Consider the following 22,944-nt stretch of genomic DNA (forward strand, 5'->3'; position numbering starts at 1 on the left):
TTTTTCAATCAATATTTGTTTTTTATTTATTTTAAGAAAACTGAGAGTTCCACTATACGATCATTAGCTTATCCGTTAGTAGCAATGAAGCTTTTGCTGTGTTTGGGCGGAATCCTGTTGCTGGAAACCCATTGTTATTCATATCCCATGTTATTGCAGAGACCCACAAAAAGGGGAATAAACCACGCCTGAGCCCTACCCATCTCGAGTCCAGAGAGTTTTACTCATACAGCACCGGAAATAGAGACTGAGGGGGGTTACACTTGCTAGGACAAATTCTGTTTGCATTATACATGCTTCACTTACGTGGTATCATTACAAGACATAGCATACATTGTCAATGCTATGCACATAATACCCAGCTTTATCTAGCCATTCAATTAGGCTTTATTTATACTGTGCCTCAAGGCGCTTTACCGGTATATTGTAAGGTAGACACTCAATAATACAACTGAGAAAACCCCAGCAATTTAACTAAAGTTCTTTCTCAGAGTCTGGAAACTCAAGTATTTTGCTCTATCTCATCAGCATAATCTACTGATGATGTTGTTTTTGTATTTTTAACTTGCCATCTTTGCTAAAGTCACCGTTAAGGTTGCTAATCAGATTTCTTCTGTAACAGTAAAGAAAAGGTTTATGGAATTACGTATCTTACTTAACATCTCAACTTTCATTTTGAGTTAAAGAAAATAGGTTTCTCTTACCAGCAACAGACAATCCGACAGGGTCACTTTTTGGAGAGCTGAAGTCTTGACTTGATACTCTTGTCTGATACTGACACTGGTACGATCCCTCATTACTGAAGTTCACTTCAGTGATGTTGAAGGACGCAGAGTTTGTACTCGATGTTTGGCTTTTCCTGAATGAGCCTGAGCTCTGCTGCAGAGTGAATGTTCCACCTAAATGCTGAGTAGAGATTGAACAAGTGATGCTAACGCGATGTCCCCAAGTCACCTTCCCCACAGGCATCACGAAGACACTGGGCTTTGGGAGGATCACTGAAGAAATATAACACATTATTAGTTTATTTTCTTTTTGGTGAGGAATAACTCACTAAATTGAATTTCAGTATTCATCCACATAAATGATAAATCATAATAGGCAAATCTTTTTTCTTACATGTAACAGATATTCTGACAGAACTGCTTTGAGGGGAGCTGAATTCTCGCCCTGAAACCCTTGTCTGATACTGGCACTGATACAATCCCTCATTATTGAAATTCACTTCAGGGATTCTGAAGACAGCAGAGTTTGTGCTTGATGTTTGGGTTTTCCTGAATGAGCCTGAGCTCTGCTGCAGAGTGAATGTTCCACCTAAATGCTGAGTTGAGATTGAACAGGTGATGCTAACATCTTGACCCCAGGTTACTGCACCACCAGTGTTTGATGTGATGGTGGGATTTGGGAGGATCACTGAAAAATAAATAAATAACATAGTGGGTGTTTCATCTTAGAAAAGGTATGAGTTTCATTTCACTTTAGCTTCCTGTCAACTCAATTCCATTTCAATTAAGGTGACAGTGGCACAGAGGCTGAAAGGATAACTTTCGGTTGAGAAATGGAGACTTACAGTTCTTTAACATTTCATCAGCAATCAGCCGAAATTTTTACATTTCAATTTTTACCAGTAACAGAAACTCCGACGGAATCACTTTGTAGGGATCTGAAGTCTCGACTTGATACTCTTGTCTGATACTGACACTGGTACGATCCCTCATTACTGAAGGTCACTTGAGGGTAGGGCTGCCACGATTTGTCGACTAGTCACGATTACGTCGACTATCAAAATCGTCGACGACTGATTTAATAGTCGACGCGTCGTTTGAAGCTTTGTAAGATCACAAAAGACGCAGGAATAAGTGGCAGGATTTAAGAGTTTAATAACGGACTGAAACAGAAGATGGCAGCATTGCATGTACAAGGATGTCAGCTACCGTTAAACCCCGAAGAAGAAGAAGAAGAAGCAGTTGTGTCCCAGCGCAGTTTCCAACAATGGCGGCAGCTAGTTAGTTTTAATGTTACTCTTATTATTCTTTCTGGGTCACAAAATAAACGTTTAACATATTTTCAGGCGAGAATGTAGCTGTGTAAACCTCAAATATCTGCTCAGTTTATCAGGACACCACATATTTTCAAAAGCGCTCCGACGTTTTCGGAGACATCTGTTACCCACTAGCTCGTTAGCGAGCCGGGGGCTAGGCTCACTAGCGCCGTGAGAACACCGGACTCCCCGCAAATCGTTTTCAAACCCACCGCTGTCTTTCGCTACTCAGGTTAAATATATATGAGTCACTTAGATAACTTAAAATGTTATTGTTTGGCTTCTTTTTTTTTTAGTATTTTATTTGTTCCTGAGTAAATCAGTTTGTCTGAGATTAAAGTTATAGTTTTTACACAGCTGAATAAACGTCAAGCAGACAACTGATTATCAGAAGTGTGAGATGCTCCAGAATATACTCCAGTGTCCTGTTATATTTTAGATAGCAAGGAGTTTATTAAACTTCACCGAAACAATCTGCAAATTTCATTAAAATTTAATAAACTATCATCTTTTCTTTATTTTTAGTTAGCACAGACCTTAAACACTTAAAGCTGTAAGCTAATGATAGTTATATAAGAGCAGATGCTGCTGGTGCAATAAGCTGTAGTTTTACGTCCAATGGATGATGATCTGATTAGTCGACTAATCGCAAAAATAATCGGTGACTAGTCGACTATCAAAATAATCGTTTGTGGCAGCCCTACTTGAGGGATATTAAAGGTAACAGAGTTTGTACTCGATGTTTGGCTCTTCCTGAATGAGCCTGAGGTCTGCTGCAGAGTGAATGTTCCACCTAAATGCTGAGTGGAGATTGAACAAGTGATGCTAACGTCTTGGCCCCAGGTCACATTCCCCACAGGAATCATGGAGATGCTGGGCTTGGGGAGGATCACTGAGAAATAACCGAATAGTGGTCTGTGAGAAAAGTGATATCTTCCTAGCTTCTTTCATTGCCTTTGTGAACTACATGAATACACATTGAAACAATGATTGGAAAATATATTTTCCCTTTCGACTGTCCAGCCAATGTTACTAAATGTAAATTTACCCTGTATTTAGCCAAATTCCATGCTATTGTTTTCTTTCAGAAAATCCAACTAATTGAAACCTTGCAAATCATTCTGACAAATGAGTGGATCAAGTGAGCAGAGTGAAGCTGACCCCCCACCCACTTGAAACGTAAAGGCAAATAGGCGGAGCGGTTAGTGCTACGTTTGTGCAGATTTGTGCAGGTAAAATTAGCGTTTGTGCTGCTACGGTTTCCGAGATATTAAACTTTATTTTATAGGTCATTCAAAGGTCACCATCCCCCCAGACTGCTCCAAAACAAACCAAAATGGTCTACTTTTTTAGTGCTACGTTTGTGCTGGTTTGTGCAGGTAAAATTTGCGTTTGTGCTGCTTCTGTTTTAAAGATATTAATGAAAATGTAAAGGTCAACCAGCCCCCCCACATTACCCAAATCCAACAAAAGTGGTATCAAACGTTTGTGCTACGTTTGTGCTGGTTTGTGCTGCAAAGATTTTCGTTTGTGCTGCTATCATTTTAAAGATATTAATAACAATTTCTAGAGGTCATCAGAGGTCAACCAGCCCCCCCACATTAATTAAATCAAACAAAATGGGTGTCAATCAACTGTGCTACGTTTGTGCTGGTTTGTGCTGCTAAAATTTTCGTTTGTGCTGCTTCTGTTTTAAAGATATTAATGAAAATGTAAAGGTCAAAAGGTCAACCAGCCCCCCCACATTACCCAAATCCAACAAAAGTGGTATCAAACGTTTGTGCTACGTTTGTGCTGGTTTGTACTGCAGAAATTTTTGTTTGTGCCATTATTTTAAAGATATTAACAAAAATTTCTAGAGGTCAACCAGCCCCCCCATATTAATGGAATCAAACAAAATGGATGTCAAACGTTTGTGCTGGTTTGTGCTGCAAAAATGTTTGTTTGTGCTGCTAACATTTTAAAATGTTTAATAAAATAATGTCTTGATGCGTGCTTAATCATCCAGGTAAGTAAATCCCAAAAGGTTGATTCTGTTCATCTGGACATTTTCAGTTGGAGAAATGTTTCGTCACTCATCCAAGTGACTTCTTCAGTCTCAGCTGACTGTAGGTTTCCCCAACCTTATAAACACCCGTGAGTGAAGTTGCCCCCCCTACCTTCTTCAAATCGAACAAAATTGATGTCAAACATTTGTCCTGCAAATTATTTTGTTTGTGCAGGTTATGTTTCCCTAATTTTATAAACAGTACATGTACAGTGAGAGAGAGATGTTACATCTGTCTTCACTTGCATCCCAGTCATAGAAGCGTTGGAGGTCGTTCATAAGAGATTACAGGATCATCCCAACCTCAGCAACAGGACCACTCTCAGCACTGATCAGTTGTGTTTGCTTTTGGAACTGTCTTAATTCCACCTATTTTGCATAAGGGTCAGTACAGGCAGAAATCTAGGTGTGCCATGGGTTCCCACAGGCCCCTGGTCAAAGTCACCAAACCAGTTCGTAAGCAGGTACAGGTTTGGCCAGAAGGGTCCTCAGAGGCACTGCTTTTCCACCACAGGCCGCCACACACGACAACACCACAGACTTTCAGGAATATACAGAAACTGTCACTGCCTACATCCCAAAATGCATCGATGATGTCACAGAGACCAGGACTATCACTGTCTGGGTCAATCAGAAACCATGGCTCACAGGTCAGGTTTAAATGCTCCTAAAGTTGAAAAATGCAAGCCTTCAGAGCCGGGAATTAGGTGAGTCTAAGAACAGCAAGGGCAAACCTGTCACGTGGCATCAGCTACAGCAAAGCTTCAGCGACAGCAGAGATACTTGGAGGCAGTGGCAAGGAATACAAACCATCACAGACTACAAGCCCACTCTACAGACCGTGGTGACACAATCCCCAGACAGTGTGTGGAGATCCCTCCACCATCATTACTGAACACAAGAAGTCATCTATCTCCTGCTTTAAGGACTACCGTCCTGTCAAACTCACCTCCATCATTATTAAGTTAAGTGCTTTGAACGGTTAGTCATGCATCAAATCAAATTATTGCTTTCCCCCAACCTGGATCCATTTCAGTTCGCATACCGGTCAAAACGCTCAACCGATGATGGAATTTCAACTGCCCCTCACTCAGCCCTCACACATCTGAACACTAGAGACTCATATGTCAGAGTGCTGTTCATAGACTTCAGTTCAGCATTCAACACCATCATTCCCCAGCAACTCATTCACAAACTGGATCTGCTGGGGATCAGCACCTTGCTGTATAACGGGCTGCTAGATTTCTTGACAGGAAGACAGCAGACAGTACGGGTCAACAGCAACACCTCCAGCCCAAGAACACGGAATACGGGGGCTCCCCAAGGATGTGTGTTGAGCTCCCTTCTCTTCACTCTGCTGATCCACGACGAGATCTACTACAGGGGTGAAGTTAACCATCTGCCAGAGTGGTACAGCAACAACAACCTGTCCCTGAATGTGGAGAAGACCAACAGTGACTCTACTTCCTCTGCAAACTGAGAAGCACAAGAGATTCAACCCCCATTATGAGCACCTTTTACAGAGGCACAGTTGAGAGTATCCTCACCAGCTGCATCACTGTGTGGTATGACTCCTGCACTGGGTTCTGCAGGAAAAAATGACAACGGGTAGTGAGAGCAGCCGAGAGCATTGTGGGGACCTCTCTTGCCTCCCTCCCCAGGAGATCTACTGCACCTGCCTCATCTGGAAGGTCGTCTCCATTACAGGTGACTCCACTCATCCCTTCAACAGCGTCTTCAGTTTGCTGCCATCAGGAAGGATACTGAAGAGCCTCCGGGGCAGAACCAGCAGACTGAGAGACAGCTTCGTCCATCGGGCTGTCAGGATGCTGACCATCTCTGGATCGAGAAGGGGGGCCCAAGGGTACATCTTTCGCCATCCTACAATGCTGTGATTGTAGCCATTCCCCACTTTCTGTGAATGGTACTCATGGCCATTGATCAATAGGCTTTGATTAGTTGTCATTGATCAATGGTCATAAGAATTTGCATACTAACAATCATGGAATTAACCCCCCGGCACATTGTTCATTCAGTGGCGCTAGTTTTCTTCACTATGCAAATGTACTGTTTATATGGTTGGGGAAACCTGCAGTCAGCTGAGACTGAAGAAGTCACTTGGATGAGTGACGAAACATTTCTCCAACTGAAAATGTCCAGATGAACAGAATCAACCTTTTGGGATTTACTTACCTGGATGATTAAGCACGCATCAAGATGTTATTTTATTAAACATTTTAAAATGTTAGCAGCACAAACAAACATTTTTGCAGCACAAACCAGCACAAACGTTTGACATCCATTTTGTTTGATTCCATTAATATGGGGGGGCTGGTTGACCTCTAGAAATTTTTGTTAATATCTTTAAAATAATGGCACAAACAAAAATTTCTGCAGCACAAACCAGCACAAACGTAGCACAAACGTTTGATACCACTTTTGTTGGATTTGGGTAATGTGGGGGGGCTGGTTGACCTTTTGACCTTTACATTTTCATTAATATCTTTAAAACAGAAGCAGCACAAACGAAAATTTTAGCAGCACAAACCAGCACAAACGTAGCACAGTTGATTGACACCCATTTTGTTTGATTTAATTAATGTGGGGGGGCTGGTTGACCTCTGATGACCTCTAGAAATTGTTATTAATATCTTTAAAATGATAGCAGCACAAACGAAAATCTTTGCAGCACAAACCAGCACAAACGTAGCACAAACGTTTGATACCACTTTTGTTGGATTTGGGTAATGTGGGGAGGCTGGTTGACCTTTACATTTTCATTAATATCTTTAAAACAGAAGCAGCACAAACGCAAATTTTACCTGCACAAACCAGCACAAACGTAGCACTAAAAAAGTAGACCATTTTGGCCCGTTTTGGAGCAGTCTGGGGGGATGGTGACCTTTGAATGACCTATAAAATAAAGTTTAATATCTCGGAAACCGTAGCAGCACAAACGCTAATTTTACCTGCACAAATCTGCACAAACGTAGCACTAACCGCTCCGCCTATTTGCCTTTACGTTTCAAGTGGGTGGGGGGTCAGCTTCACTCTGCTGATCAAGTGCACTTATAGTCTTGTAGGCTGATAGAAGCTGACTTACAACTTCTTTAACATTTCATCAGCAGTCTGCCCAAATAGAAAATTTCACATTTCAGTTCTTACCAGTAGCAGAGATTCTAACAGAATCACTTTGAGGGGAGCTGAAGTCTCTGCTTGAAATCCTTGTCTGATACTGACACTGGTACGATCCCTCATTACTGAAGGTCACTTGAGGGATATTAAAGGTAGCAGAGTTTGTACTCGATGTTTGGCTTTTCCTGAATGAGCCTGAGCTCTGCTGCAGAGTGAATGTTCCACCTAAATGCTGAGTTGAGATTGAACAAGTGATGCTAACAGTTTGGCCCCAGGTCACATTCCCCACAGGAATCATGGAGATGCTGGGCTTGGGGAGGATCACTGAAATACAAAACACAAAACACAAAATCATATATTTGCCTTTCTGAGGTTTAGCTCTATATTTGTGTGGATGCTTTAAGCATCCACACTATTGAGTTCCTGTTTCTCTTTATTCTTTATTGTGTGGATGCTTTAAGCATCCACACTATTGAGTTCCTGTTTCTCTTTATTCTTTATTATTGTGTGGATGCTTTAAGCATCCACACTATTGAGTTCCTGTTTCTCTTTATTCTTTATTATTGTGTGGATGCTTTAAGCATCCACACTATTGAGTTCCTGTTTCTCTTTATTGTGTGGATGCTTTAAGCATCCACACTATTGAGTTCCTGTTTCTCTTTATTGTGTGGATGCTTTAAGCATCCACACTATTGAGTTCCTGTTTCTCTTTATTCTTTATTATTATTATTCTAGTTGCTTCCGTACACTTTTCGCCGTTAAACTACTTCCACAATTTTCAGCCGATTTTCACCGTTCAAATTTTAAACTATTCTGCTATTTTTGCTAATTCCTGCTACGATTTTTGCTATTTTTAACTATTATACTTTTTAAAATATTAAGCTTTTTTCCTTTAATTTGTCCCATTGAAATGAATGGGAAACTTCTGCAATTCTGCTAAATTTTGCTTGTTTTTGAAACTTAACTACTTCCTCATATTTTCACCTAGAACAACCATTCAAATTTTAAAATGTTCACAAATTATTGGGCTATTCAGGTATGATTCAGCTTTTTCAAATCTTCTACTGTTTTACTTTTATGCCTCTTAAAGTTTTGAGTTGCAAAATTGTGATTTTTCACAAAATACATGCGTTGTTATGGTTGCTATGCTCTTGGCTTCCAGTGTGCCACTGAAGGTTTTGCAATTTTCACTTCATGTCCGAACAACTTCTTGCTACTTGCTCAATTTTCACTCAACTTCCACAAATTATACATCAAAACGTAGGTATTTTTGCTGGCTTTCAGAAAATGTCACTATCATTGTTGTGGGATTTATAGAATTTTTGCAAATCTCCTCAGACCAACACAAGGTCTCAAAACTCTCCATATAAAGTCAATGGAGAGCTTGTTCAAAATCATCGCTGGATTTCTGTAATGAGAGGCATATTCGAATCGTCATATCTCCTTAACGAAGCGACTTTAAGACATGAGGCTTGTCCCCGAATATCTTCAGACACCCCTGACGCTCACAATTCAAGAATTTCTTTCTCACCTATTACCGTTCTGAAATGAGTTGGACTTGTTTGAGGGTAGGAAATTCGTCCTTCGCTCAGATTTCTTCAGATTTAAAACTCTGGAAATGAACCACTTTTTTCTCTCGTCATAACTTTTTTTTGGATTTCCACAGAGACCTGAAAATTTCCATGACTGTTCACCAAAGCCTGCTGTCTCTTACGGTGAAAGAATGATATCGATACTCCAAATAGATTTCGAGTTACAAAGCGTTGTTTGAGGGCAAGTCAAGGCAGTTTTTGCTTCGCTCTACTCAGTTATGGTGCATTAGAAGTCAAATATCTTTAATAATTCATATTTTAATGATAAATTGTAAACACTGGAAGATTCCCCCATCTCTTCTGAACAAAACGGTGTAAGAATGACCGCTCTAGCCCCTACGGTTTAGAAATTATGGTCATTTGTTTGAGGCGAGTCCTCACTATGAGAAATAGGCTGCAATAATCCTGTGCCTCTCTCTGCTGCGTGTGTAAAAAGAGGCACCTGTTTTGGCGGGAAAAAGTACACAGGCTCTCTGATTGGTGGATTCAAATTCAGCAGCTCCCAGGCTGACCTAGAAACTTACTTCTCTCTCCCTGTGCATTTTTTTGCTGATTTTTTCATTTAACAAGTATATTTGAGGGACCCTCAGCATGTTCAGCATTTTTTCAGCTGTCCATTTTGCTTTTCCAATTTTTCTGTTTAACTTATTACTATTGTGGTAAATCATACTGTTTCTGCTATTTTACAAGATTTGTGCTTAATATAGTATTTCTGCTTTTAATAGAATTTGTGCTTAATATAGTATTTCTGCTTTTTATAGAATTTGTGCTTAATATAGTATTTCTGCTTTTTATAGAATTTGTGCTTAATATAGTATTTCTGCTTTTTATAGGATTTGTGCTTAATATAGTATTTCTGCTAAATTATAGTATTTCTGCTTTTTATAGTATTTGTGCTAAAACATAGTATTTCTACTAAATGTAGTATTTATGCTTAATCATAGTATTTCTATATATTTCTGCCAGGTCCCCAGGCAGCCAATCCTCTGTGAGGACTTAGACATTCAAATTTTCAAATCAGGGCCTGCACGGTTTCCCAGCCAATCATATATGTGTCCTGAGGCATTCAAATTTGCATATTGGGGCCTGCACGGCTTCCAAGCCAGCCAATCATATATGTGGCCTCAGCCATTCAAATTTGCATATTGGGGGAATTCGTGGCTTCTAAGTCAACAAGTCATCCATGTCGTATATCTCTAAAAATTCACATTTTAATGATAAATTGTTAACACTGGAAGATTCCCCCATCTCTTCTGAACAAAACGGTGTAAGAATGACCGCTCTAGCCCCTACGGTTTAGAAATTATGGTCATTTGTTTGAGGGGAGTCCTCACTATGAGAAATAGGCTGCAATAATCCTGTGCCTCTCTCTGCTGCGTGTGTAAAAAGATGCACCTGTTTTGGCGGGAAAAAGTACACAGGCTCTCTGATTGGTGGATTCAAATTCAGCAGCTCCCAGGCTGACCTAGAAACTTACTTCTCTCTCCCTGTGCATTTTTTTGCTGATTTTTTCATTTAACAAGTATATTTGAGGGACCCTCAGCATGTTCAGCATTTTTTCAGCTGTCCATTTTGCTTTTCCAATTTTTCTGTTTAACTTATTACTATTGTGCTAAATAATACTATTTCTGCTATTTTATAAGATTTGTGCCTAATATAGTATTTCTGCTAAATTACAATATTTCTGCTTTTTATACTATTTGTGCTAAAACATAGTATTTCTACTAAATGTAGTATTTATGCTTAATCATGCTATTTCTGCTTTTTATAGGATTTGTGCCTAATATAGTATTTCTGCTTTTTATAGGATTTTTGCTCAAACATAGTATTTCTACTAAATGTAGTGTTTATGCTTAATCATCCTATTTCTGCTTTTTATAGGATTTGTGCTTAATATAGTATTTCTGCTAAATTATAGTATTTCTGCTTTTTATACTATTTGTGCTAAAACATAGTATTTCTACTAAATGTAGTATTTATGCTTAATCATGCTATTTCTGCTTTTTATGGGATTTTTGCCTAATATAGTATTTCTGCTTTTTATAGGATTTTTGCTCAAACATAGTATTTCTACTAAATGTAGTGTTTATGCTTAATCATCCTATTTCTGCTTTTTATAGGATTTGTGCTTAATATAGTATTTCTGCTAAATTATAGTATTTCTGCTTTTTATAGTATTTGTGCTAAAACATAGTATTTCTACCCAAATGTAGTATTTATGCTTAATCATAGTATTTCTATATATTTCTGCCAGGTCCCCAGGCAGCCAATCCTCTGTGAGGACTGAGAAATTCAAATTTTCAAATCAGGGCCTGCACGGCTTCCCAGCCAATCATATATGTGTCCTGAGGCATTCAAATTTGCATATTGGGGCCTTCATGGCTTCTAAGCCAGCCAATGATATCTGAGGGCTGAGGAATTCAAATCCACAAATCAGGGCCTGCACAGCTTCCCAGCCAGCCAATCATGTATGTGGGCTCCAGGTATTCAAATTTGCATATTGGGGAATTCGTGGCTTCTAAGTCAACAAGTCATCCATGTCATATATCTCTAAAAATTCATATTTTAATGATAAATTGTCAACACTTGAAGATTCCCCCATCTCTTCTGAACAAAACGGTGTAAGAATGACCGCTCTAGCCCCTATGGTTAGGAAATTATGGTCATTTGTTTGAGGGGAATCCTCACTATGTGAAATAAACTGAAAGAAGCAGGTCTATGTCTCTGTGCTGCGTGTGTAAAAAGATGCACCTGTTTTGGCGGGAAAACGTAAACAGCCTCTCTGATTGGTGGATTCAAATTCAGCAGCTCCCAGGCTGACCTAGAAACTTAGTCCTCTCTCCCTGTGTGTGTGTGTGTGTGTGTGTGTGTGTGTGTGTGTGTGTGTGTGTGTGTGTTTAGTGGGAGAGAGAGGACCCTGCCCTTATTTGACAGCATGTCATTGTAGGATTTAAATTGAACATAGTTAGACTGGTTGACTGGATTAGAGCCTGTGTTTGTGTGTCCCTCTGTGCATTTGTGTTTCAATAAGTTATTACTATTCTGCTAAATCATAGTATTTCTGGTACTTTTCGGTACTTGTGCTAAATACAATATTTCTGCTAAATCATACTATTTCTGCTTTTCATAGGATTTATGCCTAATATAGTATTTCTGCTAAATTATAGTATTTCTGCTTTTTATAGGATTTGTGCCTAACATAGTATTTCTGCTAAATTATAGTATTTCTGCTTTTTATAGGATTTGTGCTTAACATAGTATTTCTGCTAAATTATAGTATTTCTGCTTTTTATACTATTTGTTCTAAATTATAGTATTTCTGCTTTTTATAGGATTTGTGCTTAATATAGTATTTCTGCTAAATTATAGTTTTTCTTCTTTTTATAATATTTGTCCTAAAACATAGTATTTCTACTAAATGTAGTATTTATGCTTAATAATAGTATTTCTATATATTTCTGCCAGGTCCCCAGGCAGCCAATCCTCTGTGAGGACTGAGACATTCAAATTTTCAAATCAGGGCCTGCACAGTTTCCCAGCCAATCAAATAAGTGTCCTGAGGCATTCAAATTTGCATATTGGGGCCTTCATGGCTTCTAAGCCAGCCAATCATATCTGAGGGCTGAGGAATTCAAATCCACAAATCAGGGCCTGCACGGCTTCCCAGCCAGCCAATCACATATGTGGTCTCAGGCATTCAAATTTGCATATTGGGGAATTCGTGGCTTCTAAGTCAACAAGTCATCCATGTCATATATCTCTAAAAATTCATATTTTAATATTAAATTGTCAACAGTTGAAGATTCCCCCATCTCTTCTGAACAAAACGGTGTAAGAATGACCGTTCTAGCCCCTACGGTTAGGAAATTACGGTCATTTGTTTGAGGGGAGTCCTCACTATGAGAAATAGGCTGCAATAATCCTGTGTCTCTCTGTGCTGCTGCGTGTGTAAACAGATGCACCTGTTTTGGTGGGGAAAAGTGCACAGCCTCTCTGATTGGTGGATTCAAATTCACCAGCTCCCAGGCTGACCTAGAAACTTACTTCTCTCTCCCTGTGTGTGTGTGTGTGTGTGTGTGTGTGTGTGTGTGTGTGTGTGTGTGTGTGTGACAGAGAGAGAGAGAGAGAGAGAGAGAGAGAGAGAGAGAGAGAGAGAGGCTTTTAATGGGATGATCTCATTCTAAGATTTAAATTCAATATATTTAGACTGGTTGACTGAATTGGATCTTGTGTGTGGGTCTCTCTGTGCATGTGTGTTTCCTCATGTGTACATATTTGTGATTGTGTGGCTGTAATAAATTTTTTTGCAGATTTTTGTCATTTAACAAGTATATTTGAGGGACCCTCAGCATGTTCAGCATTTTTTCAGCTGTCCATTTTGCTTTTCCAATTTTTCTGTTTAACTTATTACTATTGTGCTAAATCACACTATTTCTGCTATTTTATAAGATTTGTGCTTAATATACTATTTCTGCTTTTATAGGATTTGTGCTTAATATAGTATTTCTGCTAAATGTAGTATTTATGCTTAATCATACTATTTTTGCTTTTCATAGTATTTGTGCTTAATATAGTATTTCTGCTAAATTTAGTATTTCTGATTAATTATAGTTTTTCTACTAAATCATAGTACAGTATTTCTGCTTTTTATGGGATTTGTGCTAAAACAAAGTATTTCTACTAAATGTAGTATTTGTGCTTAATCATACCATTTCTGCTTTTTATAGGATTTGTGCTTAATATAGTATTTCTGCTAAATTATAGTATTTCTGCCAAATTATAATATTTGTGCTAAAACATAGTCTCAATTTAAAATTACAATATTCATAGTTCATCACAGTGTCTCTGGTAAATCACAATATTTCTGCTCTGTTGTACTATTTTTCTAAATCATAGTGTTTCTGTAATGTTTAAGTATTTTTGGCTAAATATATTCTTTCTGTTATCTTATACTATTTCTCCTAAATTCTTGTATTTTTGAGAAGTTATCATGTTTCTGGTAAGTTACAATATTTCTGCTAAATTCTGCTATGCTATTGTATTTCTGCCAAGTATTATGTTTCTTCTAAGATATTGCAGTTCTGCTAAGTTATTCCATTTTAGCAAACTTCTTTTGCTTCTGCAAAGTTTTTACAATTTCTGCAACTTTTCAGCTTTTTCAGCTACTTTTTGCATACAGCTTCAGCTTTAAGCATCCACACTGCATTTTCGCAGGAAATGCAAATTTTTCTAGTTCTTTATTATTATTATTCTAGTTGCTTCCGTACACTTTTCGCCGTTAAACTACTTCCACAATTTTCAGCCGATTTTCACCGTTCAAATTTTAAACTATTCTGCTATTTTTGCTAATTCCTGCTACGATTTTTGCTATTTTTAACTATTATACTTTTTAAAATATTAAGCTTTTTTCCTTTAATTTGTCCCATTGAAATGAATGGGAAACTTCTGCAATTCTGCTAAATTTTGCTTGTTTTTGAAACTTAACTACTTCCTCATACTTTCACCTAGAACAACCATTCAAATTTTAAAATGTTCACAAATTATTGGGCTATTCAGGTATGATTCAGCTTTTTCAAATCTTCTACTGTTTTACTTTTATGCCTCTTAAAGTTTTGAGTTGCAAAATTGTGATTTTTCACAAAATACATGCGTTGTTATGGTTGCTATGCTCTTGGCTTCCAGTGTGCCACTGAAGGTTTTGCAATTTTCACTTCATGTCCGAACAACTTCTTGCTACTTGCTCAATTTTCACTCAACTTCCACAAATTATACATCAAAACGTAGGTATTTTTGCTGGCTTTCAGAAAATGTCACTATCATTGTTGTGGGATTTATAGAATTTTTGCAAATCTCCTCAGACCAACACAAGGTCTCAAAACTCTCCATATAAAGTCAATGGAGAGCTTGTTCAAAATCATCGCTGGATTTCTGTAATGAGAGGCATATTCGAATCGTCATATCTCCTTAACGAAGCGACTTTAAGACATGAGGCTTGTCCCCGAATATCTTCAGACACCCCTGACGCTCACAATTCAAGAATTTCTTTCTCACCTATTACCGTTCTGAAATGAGTTGGACTTGTTTGAGGGTAGGAAATTCGTCCTTCGCTCAGATTTCTTCAGATTTAAAACTCTGGAAATGAACCACTTTTTTCTCTCGTCATAACTTTTTTTTGGATTTCCACAGAGACCTGAAAATTTCCATGACTGTTCACCAAAGCCTGCTGTCTCTTACGGTGAAAGAATGATATCGATACTCCAAACAGATTTCGAGTTACAAAGCGTTGTTTGAGGGCAAGTCAAGGCAGTTTTTGCTTCGCTCTACTCAGTTATGGTGCATTAGAAGTCAAATATCTTTAATAATTCATATTTTAATGATAAATTGTAAACACTGGAAGATTCCCCCATCTCTTCTGAACAAAACGGTGTAAGAATGACCGCTCTAGCCCCTACGGTTTAGAAATTATGGTCATTTGTTTGAGGCGAGTCCTCACTATGAGAAATAGGCTGCAATAATCCTGTGCCTCTCTCTGCTGCGTGTGTAAAAAGATGCACCTGTTTTGGCGGGAAAAAGTACACAGGCTCTCTGATTGGTGGATTCAAATTCAGCAGCTCCCAGGCTGACCTAGAAACTTACTTCTCTCTCCCTGTGCATTTTTTTGCTGATTTTTTTCATTTAACAAGTATATTTGAGGGACCCTCAGCATGTTCAGCATTTTTTCAGCTGTCCATTTTGCTTTTCCAATTTTTCTGTTTAACTTATTACTATTGTGGTAAATCATACTGTTTCTGCTATTTTACAAGATTTGTGCTTAATATAGTATTTCTGCTTTTAATAGGATTTGTGCTTAATATAGTATTTCTGCTTTTTATAGAATTTGTGCTTAATATAGTATTTCTGCTTTTTATAGAATTTGTGCTTAATATAGTATTTCTGCTTTTTATAGGATTTGTGCTTAATATAGTATTTCTGCTAAATTATAGTATTTCTGCTTTTTATAGGATTTGTGCTAAAACATAGTATTTCTACTAAATGTAGTATTTATGCTTAATCATAGTATTTCTATATATTTCTGCCAGGTCCCCAGGCAGCCAATCCTCTGTGAGGACTTAGACATTCAAATTTTCAAATCAGGGCCTGCACGGTTTCCCAGCCAATCATATATGTGTCCTGAGGCATTCAAATTTGCATATTGGGGCCTGCACGGCTTCCAAGCCAGCCAATCATATATGTGGCCTCAGGCATTCAAATTTGCATATTGGGGGAATTCGTGGCTTCTAAGTCAACAAGTCATCCATGTCGTATATCTCTAAAAATTCACATTTTAATGATAAATTGTTAACACTGGAAGATTCCCCCATCTCTTCTGAACAAAACGGTGTAAGAATGACCGCTCTAGCCCCTACGGTTTAGAAATTATGGTCATTTGTTTGAGGGGAGTCCTCACTATGAGAAATAGGCTGCAATAATCCTGTGCCTCTCTCTGCTGCGTGTGTAAAAAGATGCACCTGTTTTGGCGGGAAAAAGTACACAGGCTCTCTGATTGGTGGATTCAAATTCAGCAGCTCCCAGGCTGACCTAGAAACTTACTTCTCTCTCCCTGTGCATTTTTTTGCTGATTTTTTCATTTAACAAGTATATTTGAGGGACCCTCAGCATGTTCAGCATTTTTTCAGCTGTCCATTTTGCTTTTCCAATTTTTCTGTTTAACTTATTACTATTGTGCTAAATAATACTATTTCTGCTATTTTATAAGATTTGTGCCTAATATAGTATTTCTGCTAAATTACAATATTTCTGCTTTTTATACTATTTGTGCTAAAACATAGTATTTCTACTAAATGTAGTATTTATGCTTAATCATGCTATTTCTGCTTTTTATAGGATTTTTGCTCAAACATAGTATTTCTACTAAATGTAGTGTTTATGCTTAATCATCCTATTTCTGCTTTTTATAGGATTTGTGCTTAATATAGTATTTCTGCTAAATTATAGTATTTCTGCTTTTTATACTATTTGTGCTAAAACATAGTATTTCTACTAAATGTAGTATTTATGCTTAATCATGCTATTTCTGCTTTTTATGGGATTTTTGCCTAATATAGTATTTCTGCTTTTTATAGGATTTTTGCTCAAACATAGTATTTCTACTAAATGTAGTGTTTATGCTTAATCATCCTATTTCTGCTTTTTATAGGATTTGTGCTTAATATAGTATTTCTGCTAAATTATAGTATTTCTGCTTTTTATAGTATTTGTGCTAAAACATAGTATTTCTACTAAATGTAGTATTTATGCTTAATCATAGTATTTCTATATATTTCTGCCAGGTCCCCAGGCAGCCAATCCTCTGTGAGGACTGAGAAATTCAAATTTTCAAATCAGGGCCTGCACGGCTTCCCAGCCAATCATATATGTGTCCTGAGGCATTCAAATTTGCATATTGGGGCCTTCATGGCTTCTAAGCCAGCCAATCATATCTGAGGGCTGAGGAATTCAAATCCACAAATCAGGGCCTGCACAGCTTCCCAGCCAGCCAATCATGTATGTGGGCTCCAGGTATTCAAATTTGCATATTGGGGAATTCGTGGCTTCTAAGTCAACAAGTCATCCATGTCATATATCTCTAAAAATTCATATTTTAATGATAAATTGTCAACACTTGAAGATTCCCCCATCTCTTCTGAACAAAACGGTGTAAGAATGACCGCTCTAGCCCCTATGGTTAGGAAATTATGGTCATTTGTTTGAGGGGAATCCTCACTATGTGAAATAAACTGAAAGAAGCAGGTCTATGTCTCTGTGCTGCGTGTGTAAAAAGATGCACCTGTTTTGGCGGGAAAATGTAAACAGCCTCTCTGATTGGTGGATTCAAATTCAGCAGCTCCCAGGCTGACCTAGAAACTTAGTCCTCTCTCCCTGTGTGTGTGTGTGTGTGTGTGTGTGTGTGTGTGTGTGTTTAGTGGGAGAGAGAGGACCCTGCCCTTATTTGGCAGCATGTCATTGTAGGATTTAAATTGAACATAGTTAGACTGGTTGACTGGATTAGAGCCTGTGTTTGTGTGTCCCTCTGTGCATTTGTGTTTCAATAAGTTATTACTATTCTGCTAAATCATAGTATTTCTGGTACTTTTCGGTACTTGTGCTAAATACAGTATTTCTGCTAAATCATACTATTTCTGCTTTTCATAGGATTTATGCCTAATATAGTATTTCTGCTAAATTATAGTATTTCTGCTTTTTATAGGATTTGTGCCTAACATAGTATTTCTGCTAAATTATAGTATTTCTGCTTTTTAAAGGATTTGTGCTAAAACATAGTATTTCTGCTAAATTATAGTATTTCTGCTTTTTATACTATTTGTTCTAAATTATAGTATTTCTGCTTTTTATAGGATTTGTGCTTAATATAGTATTTCTGCTAAATTATAGTTTTTCTTCTTTTTATAGTATTTGTGCTAAAACATAGTATTTCTACTAAATGTAGTATTTATGCTTAATAATAGTATTTCTATATATTTCTGCCAGGTCCCCAGGCAGCCAATCCTCTGTGAGGACTGAGACATTCAAATTTTCAAATCAGGGCCTGCACAGTTTCCCAGCCAATCAAATAAGTGTCCTGAGGCATTCAAATTTGCATATTGGGGCCTTCGTGGCTTCTAAGCCAGCCAATCATATCTGAGGGCTGAGGAATTCAAATCCACAAATCAGGGCCTGCACGGCTTCCCAGCCAGCCAATCACATATGTGGTCTCAGGCATTCAAATTTGCATATTGGGGAATTCGTGGCTTCTAAGTCAACAAGTCATCCATGTCATATATCTCTAAAAATTCATATTTTAATATTAAATTGTCAACACTTGAAGATTCCCCCATCTCTTCTGAACAAAACGGTGTAAGAATGACCGTTCTAGCCCCTACGGTTAGGAAATTACGGTCATTTGTTTGAGGGGAGTCGTCACTATGAGAAATAGACTGCAAAAATCCTGTGTCTCTCTGTGCTGCTGCGTGTGTAAACAGATGCACCTGTTTTGGTGGGGAAAAGTGCACAGCCTCTCTGATTGGTGGATTCAAATTCACCAGCTCCCAGGCTGACCTAGAAACTTACTTCTCTCTCCCTGTGTGTGTGTGTGTGTGTGTGTGTGTGTGTGTGTGTGTGTGTGTGTGTGACAGAGAGAGAGAGAGAGAGAGAGAGAGAGAGAGAGAGAGAGAGAGGCTTTTAACGGGATGATCTCATTCTAAGATTTAAATTCAATATATTTAGACTGGTTGACTGAATTGGATCTTGTGTGTGGGTCTCTCTGTGCATGTGTGTTTCCTCATGTGTACATATTTGTGATTGTGTGGCTGTAATAAATTTTTTTGCAGATTTTTGTCATTTAACAAGTATATTTGAGGGACCCTCAGCATGTTCAGCATTTTTTCAGCTGTCCATTTTGCTTTTCCAATTTTTCTGTTTAACTTATTACTATTGTGCTAAATCATACTATTTCTGCTATTTTATAAGATTTGTGCTTAATATACTATTTCTGCTTTTATAGGATTTGTGCTTAATATAGTATTTCTGCTAAATGTAGTATTTATGCTTAATCATACTATTTCTGCTTTTCATAGTATTTGTGCTTAATATAGTATTTCTGCTAAATTTAGTATTTCTGATTAATTATAGTTTTTCTACTAAATCATAGTACAGTATTTCTGCTTTTTATGGGATTTGTGCTAAAACAAAGTATTTCTACTAAATGTAGTATTTGTGCTTAATCATACCATTTCTGCTTTTTATAGGATTTGTGCTTAATATAGTATTTCTGCTAAATTATAGTATTTCTGCCAAATTATAATATTTGTGCTAAAACATAGTCTCAATTTAAAATTACAATATTCATAGTTCATCACAGTGTCTCTGGTAAATCACAATATTTCTGCTCTGTTGTACTATTTTTCTAAATCATAGTGTTTCTGTAATGTTTAAGTATTTTTGGCTAAATATATTCTTTCTGTTATCTTATACTATTTCTCCTAAATTCTTGTATTTTTGAGAAGTTATCATGTTTCTGGTAAGTTACAATATTTCTGCTAAATTCTGCTATGCTATTTCTGCCAAGTATTATGTTTCCTCTAAGATATTGCAGTTCTGCTAAGTTATTCCATTTTAGCAAACTTCTTTTGCTTCTGCAAAGTTTTTACAATTTCTGCAACTTTTCAGCTTTTTCAGCTACTTTTTGCATACAGCTTCAGCTTTAAGCATCCACACTGCATTTTCGCAGGAAATGCAAATTTTTCTAGTTATTATTATTATTATTCTAGTTGCTTCCGTACACTTTTCGCCGTTAAACTACTTCCACAATTTTCAGCCGATTTTCACCGTTCAAATTTTAAACTATTCTGCTATTTTTGCTCTTTCCTGCTACGATTTTTGCTATTTTTAACTATTATACTTTTTAAAATATTCCACTTTTTTCCTTTAATTTGTCCCATTGAAATGAATGGGAAACTTCAGCAATTCTGCTAAAATTTGCTTGTTTTTGAAACTTAACTACTTCCTCATATTTTCACCTAGAACAACCATTCAAACTTTAAAATGTTCACAAATTATTGGGCTATTCAGGTATGATTCAGCTTTTTCAAATCTTTTACTGTTTTACTTTTATGCCTCTTAAAGTTTTGAGTTGCAAAATTGTGATTTTTCACAAAATACATGTGTTGTTATGGTTGCTATGCTCTTGGCTTCCAGTGTGCCACTGAAGGTTTTGCAATTTTCACTTCATGTCCGAACAACTTCCTGCTACTTGCTCAATTTTCACTCAACTTCCACAAATTATACATCAAAACGTAGGTATTTTTGCTGGCTTTCAGAAAATGTCACCATCATTGTTGTGGGATTTATAGAATTTTTGCAAATCTCCTCAGACTAACACAAGGTCAGAAAACTCTCCATATAAAGTGAATGGAGAGCTTGTTCAAAATCACCGCTGGATTTCTGTAATGAGAGGCATATTCGAATCGTCATATCTCCTTAACGAAGCAAAGTTAAGACATGAGGCTTGTCCCCGAATATCTTCAGACACCCCTGACGCTCACAATTCAAGAATTTCTTTCTTACCTATTACCGTTCTGAAATGAGTTGGACTTGTTTGAGGGTAGGAAATTCGTCCTTCGCTCAGATTTCTTCAGATTTCAAACTGTGGAAATGAACCACTTTTTTCTCTCGTCATAACTTTTTGTTGGATTTCCACAGAGACCTGAAAATTTCCATGATTGTTCACCAAAGCCTGCTGTCTCTTACGGTGAAAGAATGATATCGATACTCCAAATAGATTTCGAGTTACAAAGCGTTGTTTGAGGGCAAGTCAAGGCAGTTTTTGCTTCGCTCTACTCAGTTATGGTGCATTACAAGTCAAATATCTTTAATAATTCATATTTTAATGATAAATTGTAAACACTGGAAGATTCCCCCATCTCTTCTGAACAAAACGGTGTAAGAATGACCGCTCTAGCCCCTACGGTTTGGAAATTATGGTCATTTGTTTGAGGGGAGTCCTCACTATGAGAAATAGGCTGCAATAATCCTGTGCCTCTCTGTGCTGCGTGTGTAAAAAGAGGCACATGTTTTGGCGGGAAAAAGTACACAGGCTCTCTGATTGGTGGATTCAAATTCAGCAGCTCCCAGGCTGACCTAGAAACTTACTTCTCTCTCCCTGTGCATTTTTTTGCTGATTTTTTTCATTTAACAAGTATATTTGAGGGACCCTCAGCATGTTCAGCATTTTTTCAGCTGTCCATTTTGCTTTTCCAATTTTTCTGTTTAACTTATTACTATTGTGCTAAATAATACTATTTCTGCTATTTTATAAGATTTGTGCCTAATATAGTATTTCTGCTAAATTACAATATTTCTGCTTTTTATACTATTTGTGCTAAAACATAGTATTTCTACTAAATGTAGTATTTATGCTTAATCATACTATTTCTGCTTTTTATGGGATTTGTGCCTAATATAGTATTTCTGCTTTTTATAGGATTTTTGCTCAAACATAGTATTTCTACTAAATGTAGTGTTTATGCTTAATCATCCTATTTCTGCTTTTTATAGGATTTGTGCTTAATATAGTATTTCTGCTAAATTATAGTATTTCTGCTTTTTATAGTATTTGTGCTAAAACATAGTATTTCTACTAAATGTAGTATTTATGCTTAATCATAGTATTTCTATATATTTCTGCCAGGTCCCCAGGCAGCCAATCCTCTGTGAGGACTGAGAAATTCAAATTTTCAAATCAGGGCCTGCACGGCTTCCCAGCCAATCATATATGTGTCCTGAGGCATTCAAATTTGCATATTGGGGCCTTCATGGCTTCTAAGCCAGCCAATCATATCTGAGGGCTGAGGAATTCAAATCCACAAATCAGGGCCTGCACGGCTTCCCAGCCAGCCAATCATATATGTGGTCTCAGGCATTCATATTTGCATATTGGGGAATTCGTGGCTTCTAAGTCAACAAGTCATCCATGTCATATATCTCTAAAAATTCACATTTTAATGATAAATTGTTAACACTGGAAGATTCCCCCATCTCTTCTGAACAAAACAGTGTAAGAATGACCGCTCTAGCCCCTACGGTTAGGAAATTATGGTCATTTGTTTGAGGGGAGTCCTCACTATGAGAAATAGGCTGCAATAATCCTGTGCCTCTCTGTGCTGCTGCGTGTGTAAAAAGATGCACCTGTTTTGGCGGGAAAACGTAAACAGCCACTCTGATTGGTGGATTTAAATTCGGCAGCTCTCTCCCTCTGTGTGTGTGTGTGTGTGTGTGTGTGTGTGTGTGTTTAGTGGGAGAGAGAGGACCCTGCCCTTATTTGGCAGCATGTCATTGTAGGATTTAAATTGAACATAGTTAGACTGGTTGACTGGATTAGAGCCTGTGTTTGTGTGTCCCTCTGTGCATTTGTGTTTCAATAAGTTATTACTATTCTGCTAAATCATAGTATTTCTGGTACTTTTCGGTACTTGTGCTAAATACAGTATTTCTGCTAAATCATACTATTTCTGCTTTTTATAGGATTTATGCCTAATATAGTATTTCTGCTAAATTATAGTATTTCTGCTTTTTATAGGATTTGTGCCTAACAT

At 37.4% G+C, this 22,944-nt stretch overlaps 1 protein-coding gene across 1 annotated transcript in view; it reads right to left on the bottom strand.

The window, feature by feature from the left end:
- Positions 1-22,944, bottom strand: part of LOC146575450 (uncharacterized) — a 71,638-nt gene that overhangs the window by 19,410 nt on the left and 29,284 nt on the right. The window contains exons 13-15 of the mRNA XM_085270171.1: positions 7,254-7,547; positions 1,120-1,413; positions 705-998 (exon numbers count right to left, since the gene is read on the bottom strand). Coding sequence (XP_085126297.1) covers positions 705-998; positions 1,120-1,413; positions 7,254-7,547 — 882 coding nt within the window. The remainder of the gene's footprint in view (positions 1-704; positions 999-1,119; positions 1,414-7,253; positions 7,548-22,944) is intronic.

The sequence above is a fragment of the Mchenga conophoros genome, linkage group LG4 (genome assembly GCF_057382185.1).
Source record: "Mchenga conophoros isolate Kocher_MC1m ecotype Shallow Benthic linkage group LG4, M_conophoros_male_GT1.1, whole genome shotgun sequence".
NCBI classification, from domain to species: domain Eukaryota; kingdom Metazoa; phylum Chordata; class Actinopteri; order Cichliformes; family Cichlidae; genus Mchenga; species Mchenga conophoros.